At 51.7% G+C, this 11038-nt stretch overlaps 1 protein-coding gene across 16 annotated transcripts in view; it reads right to left on the bottom strand.

Moving 5' to 3' along the window:
* Positions 1–1663, bottom strand: part of MAP4K4 (mitogen-activated protein kinase kinase kinase kinase 4) — a 162571-nt gene extending 160908 nt beyond the window's left edge. For all 16 annotated transcript variants that reach the window (XM_075092595.1, XM_075092588.1, XM_075092580.1 and 13 more), the window contains exons 1-2: positions 1425–1663; positions 951–1016 (exon numbers count right to left, since the gene is read on the bottom strand). In XM_075092595.1, the coding sequence (XP_074948696.1) occupies positions 951–1016; positions 1425–1481 (123 nt within the window). In that variant the 5' untranslated portion in view covers positions 1482–1663. The remainder of the gene's footprint in view (positions 1–950; positions 1017–1424) is intronic.
* Positions 1664–11038: the final 9375 nt, after the last annotated feature.

The following is an 11038-nucleotide window of genomic DNA, read 5'->3' on the forward strand; positions in this document are numbered from 1 at the left end:
TATACTGCCTTGTTTGTAAGCAAAAAAGAAAAAAAAAAAACAAGCAGCTAGGCATACTCTGTTACTTTCAGTTATCTCTCCTTTCCTCTGCAAATACACCTTGCATTTCTATAGAATATAAGGCTAGAGCCTTCCGTCTTTAGCCAAGTATTAAGACTGTGTGAATAATTAGTCATCCTGGTAGGTAGCACTCACTGCAAAGTCATGCAATCTCGAGATTTGTTCGTTCCACTGACTGCACACTGGAAATGGGGAGGAAAAAAAAAAAGTAGGCTAGCTTCACACCCACATGGGCACTCTCCGATTTCTATTTTTTAAAGTCACCCACTTGTCAAACAGGTTATTCTGGGAATTCTGATTTTTACAAAATAAGCTTGCCTTCTTCGATCGCTTTTTGTTGTCACCCTGGCCCCCCCATCATTGCAGAGCGCAGCACAGCGGGATCGGATGCAGCACCATTCACCCCCGACTCGACAGCTTCTGCACTTTGAAGGGTTTCCAACACGGAAACCGGGTGACAATTTTAACAGAAGGCCAATGCCTTTGTCTAAAGTCACTGCAGCAACTTCCATAAGGACTTCCAGCAGCAATTTTGCATAAGCCCGTGGATTTATTTGTATAGCCCAGACACACTCGGACAGCGTCCACTCGGTTTGGTCATTTCTCGGGGGTGAAGGGGGTGGGTAGAGGGGAATAAGGACAATAAAGGACTATTTCATCATTTCAGGATGGGTACTTGGGAGAGTAATTTGTGCCCCTCTAGAAAAGCAGAGGCCAAGAGGCTGACAAACTTGTCACGGGCAGCAACAATGACAAGGACAACATTTTTATCATCCCCAACTGTTCCGCTTGCCACAGTGGGTGGCTCGCCATCAGCCGTCTGCTCAGCCCCGCAGAGACACCTCTAGAAAAATGACAACGATAAAAGGAAAAGAAATTCTGCCACAAACCTTGTAGACTTGCCCGTACGTGCCATTGCCAACCACTTCCACCAGCTCAAAAATCCCAGCGGGGTCCTGGGGGGTGTGGGGGGGGGGGGAGGGGAAGGGGGTGAGAGGGGGCGGGGGGGGTGGGGGGAAGAAGAGAAGCGGGGTTACATTTTTGTCAGGCGATGGCTGCTGGCAGAGCCCGGCGAGCGAGCCCGGCTGCTGGCGTCGTGCAGCTGTTGCGCCCTGTTTTTCCACGCACATGCCAATACATGCAAACAAAGGAAAAGCAGCCCAGGGCCGCGCTCCCCCCCCCGCGCCCGCCCGCCCTTGCGGGGCTCCCCCCACGCAGCCGCCGGACCCCCAAGCCCCGGCACCGGCCCCGACCCCGGCCCCGACCCGGCCGCTCCCACCCCCGCCTGCCCCGGCAGCCCCGGCGAGGGGCGCGCCGGCCCCCGCCCCGCCGCCCCGACCCCCGGCCCCGGCCCCGGCACTCACCCGCAGGGAGGAAAGGTCGATGTCCACCAGACTTTTCGCAGGAGAATCGTTCGCCATTTTCCCGTCTCTTTTTTTTTTTTTTTTCCGTTTTATTTTTCTTCTCTGTTAAATAATAGCGAGGCCGCCGCCGCCGCCGCCCCCTCCCCGAAGCGGCCGTGAATTGCGCGGAGCTCCTCTCCTCCCTTCCGCCCTTCCCTTCTTCACTCCAGCCCCGCCGGGTTGAAACTCTTCAGCATTGGGAGGGGTTGGCGGGGGGGATGATGGATAGATAGATGGATGGTGGGAGGAGGAGGAGGGGGGAGAGGGAGGTGAAGGAAGGGAAGGAAGGAGGGAGGGAGGGAGGAATGAAGGAGAGGGGGTGCTGCGGTCCGTCTGTCTCCCCGCGGAACGGAGCGGTGCGGGGCTGCGTCCCCCCGAGGCGGGCGGCGGTGCCCTGGCCGGCCGGTGGGTTGGTCCGTGGGTGGGTGCGTGGGTCGGTGGGTCCCCGGCGGCAGCGGGCTCACACCATGTCGCGGCGGCGGCGGCAGGAGCGGCGCCGGGTCCGGCAGCCTCCGGCAGCCTCGCGGTGCGCCCCGCGCCCGGGCATGGCACGGCTCGGCCCGGCTCAGCTCGGCTCGGCTCGGCTCGGCCCGGCCGGGCCCGGCCCGGGGCGGCGCTCACGCCGGGAGCCGGCAGCGGCAGCCGCGGCCCCGCTCTCGCATGGGGGGCTCACGCCCAGCGCCGCGGCGGAGCCCCCGCCGCCTCCGAGCCCTCCCCGCGGCGCTGCCCTCGCATGAAACGGCGCCGGACACCGGCGGGCAGGGGCTGCGCGTCCCGGCGGCGGCGGCGGGGCAGGGGCGCGGGGCTGGAGCGGGGTGCTGCGAGCCAGACAAAGATAGCCGGGGAGGAGGAGGAGGAGGAGGAGGAGAAGGAGGAGGAGAAAAGGGATACAAAATATACTGCGAGCGGGGAGAGAGAAAACAGCTCCCCCTTCCCTTCTCCAACAGGAAAAGCCGGCGGAAACGCGCCCGCACCAAAGCACTGCTGGGTAAACTCGCGTGGAGAGAAAAGAGAGGGGGAGGACGGCGAAGGGACCGGCCCCGGCAGTCCGGCCGGCCCCACCGCCGCCGCCCAACAGCAGCCCCGATGGGGCGGGGGGGCTGCCCCCGCTCGCCCCCGCTCGCCCCCGCTCGCCCCCGCTCGCCCCCGCTCGCCCCCGCTCGCCCCCGCTCGCCCCCGCCCCACCGCGGACGACGCCGCGGGGCCTGGCCGGCGGGGAGGCCCACGCGTGTCCGCGGCGGGGCTACGGGGCGGGGTGGGGGTCTCTGCCGGGCCGCCGGGCAGGCTGCTGCGGGCAGCCCACCCTGCCCCTGTCCCTGCGGGGACGGCGCGGTCAGCGCTAGGCGGCCAGGCCGGCATCGCCAGGCGCTTGTTGGAAATAATAATGGTGCGCAAGGGTGGTTGGAGCTGCCCGTGGGGTGGGGAGTGCGGGGGTGCTTTCCCTTTCCATCCCCGGTGAGACGACCGGCAAACTCGTTTTCTCTTCCCCGACCCCCAGGCCCATAGGAAAAACGTTCCTGCCCCATCCGAGAACTCTGTGTACACAAATACTGGCCTCCAGAACCAGATCCAGCAAGGTCAGGAGAGGGCATTTTAATGCATCGTTTACTGACAGGCAGAACTGTCTCGGTCCCCGCTCCCGCCCAGAAGCATCCTCCAGCAGAATCTGAATTGCATAGAAAAATCTCTTTGGAGCTAGTCACATCAGGCAGTTGCACACAGGTGTGAACCTTGGCAGGATTTGCCTCTCATTGAAGTTCTTTATCACACTGATATGGCAAAAACGTTACCTGTTTGCAAGAGGTCGAGTTACGTTTTGTGTGGGAACCAAGGTTTTCCTGTCTCTTCTATTTTAACCACAAAATTACATATACATAGCTATAAGTATTACAGAAACATACTTTTAAAACGAAACAAACCTGTTGAGCAGAAAGTGTAAGAATAAATTACCATAACAGTTTAATGGTGTACTTCATTTTCACTTAAAGTGTAGTTACAAAGAAAGGAAACTCAGGTCTGGACTGGGCAACTGTTTTTGTCTGTGCGAGAGCCTACAGTCCTAAGAAGGCAAATGATTTCACATGGGCTCGGTGCTGGGTCCGTCTGAGTGCACGCACACAGTAGTAGAATCAGGTCTAAAGATGCAGTAAGTTTTGAAAAGTGGATTTCCACAAAGGATTTATTATCAACAGTATGGTAAGCATTACACATAACTGCCTTTCTATGCGTAAGACCAGCCTTGGTAAGTCAAAGCCATCGCCCATCTAGGCCAGCGTCCGGGCTCCAGATGTGGCCAGTGGTGAAGGCTGAGGGAAGAGCAGAGGGATGTTTTAACCATCCCGTGATACTTCCCTGGGGCATCCCCCCAGCCCTCTGCAGCTCAGGGAGTTCTTCAGCAGCATTTGGTGTCACCACATTTCATACTCTCTGGTGATTTTTTCCTTCCATTAGGTTGCCTATTTACTTTATGGATTTGTACGTGCTTCTGGCTCTTACAGTGTCCTTTGACAGGGAGTTCCACAGACGAACCAGCTGCTTGTTGAGTGAAGACCACCTCTGTTCATTGGCCTTGAACCAACATCTGCTAGTTTGCAAGAAGCCCCTGCTCGTTCTTGTGTTGGAAGACACAACAATCATTTCCTATTCATTTTGTCCACTACATTAATTTTTTTATCGTCTTCTGTTGGGTTCCCCCTCACTTTTTGCCAGCTAGCAAGTTCTGGTCTTTTTAGTGATACCATGAATGGAAGCCATTCCATACCCACCCTTCATTGAGCCTTTTCTGCTCAGAGGCTGTGGCTGTGCATTTCTGAGCACTGCAAAGATTTTCAAGCCCAAACTTTGTGAACTGAAAGTTTTCCAAACCCAATATGTAACACCAAATATGTAACACCTTTCTCGTGCCCCTGAAAAATGGTCTTGAGTTTTTTAGAGGTGAGGCTCTAAGCCTCGTGTATTTGGATACATGTTTTCACCATTATAGCTCTGATGCTGACACCATAGTCTCCCCTCTCTGCTTTAAGCTTATATTTTATTCTAGTGAGTTTTATTCGTTGGTTTGATTTAGTATTATACCGGAAGACTGCTAAAGAAGCACAAGTGCTAACAACAAGACTGTGAATCCTTGAAAACTGGTGCATCCACTAACTTTAGGGGAAAAAATAGTTTTCATAAAGCAGTCAGTGCCACAGGAGAGCTTCCTGCTAGTTCCTGGCATGAAGCACCATGCCGCCTCACCTGCCTTTTTCTTCCTACACAAGCAGAGGGATGAAGAGATTGCTTTCTTGAGGAAGAAGTCTCTCTGGCTGTGGCCAAACCCACTCTGTTCACATGTTCGTCATGCTCTCCACCAGCACAGCATGCTTGCCCAGTTTGGAAAGTCTAAAGGTTAAAAGACCAAACATAAAACCACTGAAAAGAGGATGAGCGGTCTGTTTTAACTCTTCCTCACAGAGTGGAACCAGCACCCCAAAGGAGACAAAGCAAGATGGCCATCGAAAATCATACTGCAGATGAAATGCAAGGAAAGGCAATTTCAGCCCTGTGGATAGTCGCCCCACACACAGAGCAGTAAATGACTGTGTCTTCTAATGACACACTAAGTACAAGCATCAAAAAATCTGAGTCAGCTCCATCTGTTCGGGAACAAAGCAGAAGAAAGCTGCGGGGCCAGCATGCTGCTTTCTGTCACCCTCAGACACAGTTGCACCCACTCCTGCTCTCTGTGTCCACAGCAGCGGAGGGAACAGAGGAGCTATAGCTTCCCGAGCAGTTTCAGCATCCCTGAAAGAGGAAGGCTGAGCCTCCCTTTCTCCAGCCATTTGTTCCTATCCTCTGGCACCACATCCCTTATGTCAGCATAAGCATTCGTACAGCTGTGCAGTGAGCCAGGACTTACTCATAGCAAAGCTAGCCTAGGAAAGGAAAAGAATTTTTAATTTTACTATTGATCCGTTCCCCAGGCTGATTCACTGCCTGCCTGCTTGAGCACTTGCGTTGACAAGAGGGAGGCGGGACAGAAACTGCATGCAGGGGAGGAAGTGTAACCAAGGCATTGCCTCTTGGTGGTAGCGGTGGCTAAAGCCAATTTCAACTCTCTGTGGACCCGCAGGGGTAGAACTACAGCAATTTCCTTCCTTACTGGAAGCGGCACTGTGGGGGCAATGGGAACCCAACATTTATGTTCTGGCCACAAAAGAAATTCCTTGACATCTATTTTTTTTTCCCAGTTCTTTGAAATTGTCTTTGTTTTATTCTTTTCCGCATTTAATACACTAGGGCCCTAATCACTGACCAGAGATGTAGAGGTCATCAACTGCACTAGCTTTTTAAGAGCTTAATCATCAACAATGTCTAAGGAGATGAGTAAAGAGGCAGGAAGTTCTGAATTTTCATTTTGTTTCTGCTACTGATTCATCCCATAGCCTTGGGGCATCTCATTTCCTGCCTCCACTCCCATTCCCTATGTGGAAAATGGGAGTGATTTTGACCTACTTGATAGTGTGAAGTTGTACTGTTTAGGGAAATGGTTCTTGCCTTGGCCAGAGAAGTCCATGAGGGAGGCTCAAGCTACGGTGAGGAATACCAGAGCACAGAGTAGCGAGGAGGCTGAGTGAGGCTTTGCACAGCCCAGCTCTCCTGCTGCAAGTGGGCTCCCAAGACCAGAGGAAGGTTGGGAGGCTTTAAAGACTGCCTGCTGTCCTTGTGCTGATGAGTTCTCCTCATGCTGGTGAATACAACACGTGCTGGGAGCAGATTGTGTACAGGAGCATGCAACATAATCAGCCTTCCTCCACCTCACGCTCCTCTCCTCTGCTGCTTCCACTACCGCTATCTCACACCTCCATGTGAGGGCTGCTCTACGCGAGCACTGCCAGCACATCCAGGCTCTTATATGCTGCATATGAATGTCAAATAGATGGACATGTACCTGCAGCTCTGGTGGCCCAGTTGTGCACGCACTGCTGCTGGTGACATCCTGCCGCTGCTTCCCCCTCCCCAGGATAGTGCACTGCCTCCTGGACAGATGCGTTACCCTCACGCTGACATGCAGGCAAGGCTCAGGCAAGGAGCTGGACCCAAGCAGAGGGAAGCATGTGTAGATGTTGCTGTAGGCAACACCAAGTTGCGCAGGGCCCAAAAGGAGCAGCTTCCCACCAGCTGTACGCTTTGAGGCCATCCCTGTCCACCCCCTGACTTCCTCTGTTAACAGATCAGGGACTGGATTGAAAGGACTCCTGAAACACAGGGGCTGCCTAAATATAGCAATCCTGCTGGCACAGGAAGAGCGGCAAAGAGGGGCAGAGCACTTTCCATGGCTGCTCTGTACCAGGCAGGAAGGCACAGTACTATCAGCACTCTCAGCATTTTAGAGGTGCTCAGCTTTCCCTATCCCCTGCCAGGCTCCACATCTGTGCCGTTCTTTCACCTGTGCTGGTACAGCTGCCCTGCGCTGTGGTGAGATAGTGGGACTGATGATGGCAAGAAAGAAAACACCTTTTTTCTTTATGTTGTGCCTGCAAACCTCTTACTAAGTCCCTCCATTGAAGGAGTGGTGGGCAGTAATATGAGACCAGGAATTCCTCAAGTTGTTATTGCACAGAGATTTAGGTATTGTGAAACTATGTCCTAAAAGTCATTTTGGCACAAAAGAGTTACCTCAAATGGCATTGTCTGTTGCCCAGCCCTGAGAGGAGAGAGAAAATCTGGAGAAAGGAGGACTTCCTCTTCGTTGAGGAGGATTGGGTCAGAGATCACCTAGGTAAACTGGATCCTCACAAATCCATGGGCCCCAATACAATGTACCCACAAGTGCTGAAGGAGCTGGCAGATGTTCTTGCCAAGCCACTCTCCATCATCTTTCAAAGGTCGTGGAGGACAGGACAGGTGCCCGAGGACTGGATGACAGCAAATGTCACTCCAATCTTCAAAAAGGGCAAGAAGGAGGACCCAGGAAACTATAGGCCAGTCAGCCTCACCTCCATCCCTGGAAAGGTGATGGAACAATTCATCCTGGAGGTCATCTCCAGGCACGTAGAGGAAAAGAAAGTTATCAGAAGTAGTCAATATGGATTCACCAAGGGAAGATCATGCTTGACCAACCCGATAGCCTTCTATGATGGCATGACTGGCTGGGTTGACAAACAGAGAGCAGTGGATGTTGTCTATCTTGACTTCAGTAAGGCATTTGACACTGTCTCCCATAACATCTTCATAGACAAGCTAAGGAAGTGTGAGTTGGATGAGTGGTCAGTGAGGTGGATTAAGAACTGGCTCAACAACAGAGCTCAGAGGGTCATGATCAATGGGGCAGAGTCTGGTTGGAGACCTGTCACTAGCGGTGTTCCCCAGGGGTCTGTGTTGGATCCAGTCCTGTTCAACATATTCATCGATGACCTGGATGAAGGGATAGAGTGTAACCTCAGCAAGTTCACTCATGATACCAAGCTGGGAGGAGTGGCTGATACGCCAGAAGGCTGTGCTGCTATCCAACGAGACCTGGACAGGCTGGAGAGCTGGGCCGAGAGGAACCTCATGAAATTCAACAGGAGCAAGTGCAAGGTCCTGCACCTGGGGAGGAACAACCCCACGCACCAGGACAGGCTGGGGGCTGAACTACTGGAAAGAAAGCAGCTCTGTTGAGAAGGACCTGGGAGTGCTGGTGGACAACAAGCTGACCCTGAGCCAGCACTGTGCCCTTGGGGCCAAGAAGGCCAACAGTGTCCTGGGCTGCATTAAAAGGAGGATGGCCAGCAGGTTGAGAGAGGTTATCCTCCCCCTCTACTCTGCCCCGGTGAGGCCACATTTGGAGTACTGTGTCCATTTTTGGGCCCTCAGTTTAAGAAGGACAGGGAACTGCTCAAGCAAGTCCAGCAGAGAGCTACCAAGATGATCAGGGGGCTGGAGCATCTCCCTTATGAGAAAAGGCTGAGAGACCTGGGTTTGTTCAGCCTGAACAAGAAAAGACTGAGGGGGGATTTCATCAATGCCTATAAATATCTAAAGGGTGGGTGTCAGGATGATGGACTGGACTCTTTTCAATAGTACCCAATGACAGGACAAGGGGCAATGGGCACAAGCTGGAACAGAGGAAGTTCCGCTTAAATATGAGGAAAAACTTCTTTCCTGTGAGGGTGCCAGCGCAGTGGCACAGGCTGCCCAGGGAGGCTGTGGAGTCTCCTTCCCTGGAGGCATTCAAACCCCACCTGGATGCGTTCCTGTGCCCCCTGCTCTGGGTGTCCCTGCGCAAGCAGGGGGTTGGACAAGGTGATCTCCAGAGGTCCCTTCCAGCCCCTGCCATTCTGTGATTCTGTGATTCTGTGGTTGCAGTATAGCCTAGGGAGGCAAGTTAAGCTAACCTGAGTCCTGTAATAATTAATGTGACACTTGTGCAGTACTGGAGCATCAGCAGTTCTAAGCTGATCCAGGTCACAAATGAACATATGCAAGGTTCTTATGAAAATAACATAACAGGGTGTTTATTTCACCTTTATGCTTTTATGGTGGCTGTGGTGAAGAGAGAGGGTACCTCATCCATCTAAAGCTGTAGGACATGGAAAGCTGATAGCTGAAATGGTATGGAGTTTGCCAGGACAGTGTGCTCCCAGACAAATCTGTGAATAAATCCGAACCAGCAGAGTAAAGTTCAGCAATTTGCATCACCTAACTGGGGCATTTTGAATCTGGTTCTGAACATACCCACACAGGATTTACATCTGTGGAGCCACAGCCTCTCTGAGGAGGCTGCTCCCATCCATGGAACAGAACAGGACAAGGGGGTGGTGATTTCATGTTGCCATGGTCTTTCTCTGACTCCACATCCATAACTGATCTTCCCAGACTGAATTCGCAGCACAGTCCAGGATCTCACACTTCTCATCAGACAGGGAATTGTCAGTCCTGCAGCCAGGCTTAAAGCTGGCAAAAATGCCTAAACCTGGCATAAAAATACTGTTGCATGCTTGGGCTAATTGAGAAGATCCTGGGTATATTTTCAGACACTGGCCGTGCTCTAAGTTTTAACAAGCTAGCTGTTTCTGGTCCTGCTATCTATCACACAAAGCATGCAATGACTGAGTGTGGCTGGCTGTCACAAGCTATCTCTGCTTGCAGCTAAGCTGGCTTGTAGTTATCTTCCCATGACCTAACTGTGACATTTATTTTGCCTCTTATACAGGCGAACCTGAGCCATATCTCTAGTAACTATGACCAAACTTTCCCCCTCTCCCCACCCCCATCTGAGTCAGAACTCCTTGGGGAGGAAACAACACGTTTGTCTTGGTGTGCCTTGTCTCACCCAGGGGCACCTGGGGTTGCTCACCTGGAGTTTCTGAGATCCGTGCTTTGGGGTGACAAGCAAGGCAGAGAGACAACCTGCTCACACCACGTTTGTGCCCTGGAATAAGAAAAGCTGCTCTGCCAACGTGATGGTGGCTGTGGCTCTGCTGGTGTTTCTCTACAGGCAGTGCTTGCCTGCCTGTAGGACCTCCCAACCCTTCTCCACCGAGCATATGTGCACGTGTCCTATGCTCTTCCTCCTAGTCTTCAGTTCCTGTCACTGAGCTGTCTTTGTGGTTGTGCTGGTGCCTTTACGGGCTGATCAAACAGATCAGAATAAGAAATAGACCTTGTTTTCAAATTTTGGTTTGTTTTATCCAGCTCAGTTATGTTCACAGTGAGGTGAAAGAGCAGAAACAAGCAAAGCAGAAAGCATGGAGGTGGTTGGGTTGCTCTTTCATAAGCCTCCAGCTTATATAAACACAGTTCAAGTTGAGTCTGCAAGCCTACCAGGCTCTTGAGGAGATAGGTGGGATTACTTTTGAAGAACTTAGTCTTTGTTTTGGCATGGCCCTGAAGATAGTCTTGATTTGAGTCAGAAATGCCACAGTGGCAGGTTGCAAAGCCATCAAGGAGTCATTTTGTCCCAAAAGATCTTCTGATGGAGCAGGTACTGTCAGTACTTCTGTAGCCATCTTAAACCTGGTAAAAAAAACCATAAAGCTGGCACAGAAATATTTCTGCATACTTGGGCTAACTGAACAGAAAGAAGATTCTTGTGTGCTTACATATGATTCAGAGCAAGCTGATCCCTAAAAGCCCACAGGTCCAGTAATAACCAACATGTAACCATGGCCTGAGATGGTACAAAAGTCATTGCATTACCAGAATTAAACCAATGCAGTTCTACCAACACTGGGCTTCTGCAAGAAAGCTGTGAAAGCATAAATTCCCATAGTCCCTGGTCTGACTACAGCTGCCTTTAATCCTGTGAATCTATCCCTGTGTTGAACTTCATGTATTGTGCAAACTCCCTGTGAATTCATAAATCTTTAAGGACTGTGGCTTAAGTGAGGTAAATTATAGAAATCAAAATTAAAGTGTAAAGCATATATTTTAATCAAACATTAAGGCTACTGAAGCCTGCCCTTTGAAAGCTTTCTTCTTCAGTTTCCAAGTGACTTTTATTTGAATGTTGAAGGGATTTTCATTTTGTGTTATATTTTACAATGAGTAGGGAGTTATGTTTTGAAAGTAACTCTAAAAATGAAGAGTGAATTATCACCAAAATGCAAAAG

Source organism: Phalacrocorax aristotelis, chromosome 1 (assembly GCF_949628215.1).
Source record: "Phalacrocorax aristotelis chromosome 1, bGulAri2.1, whole genome shotgun sequence".
In the NCBI taxonomy this organism is placed as follows: domain Eukaryota; kingdom Metazoa; phylum Chordata; class Aves; order Suliformes; family Phalacrocoracidae; genus Phalacrocorax; species Phalacrocorax aristotelis.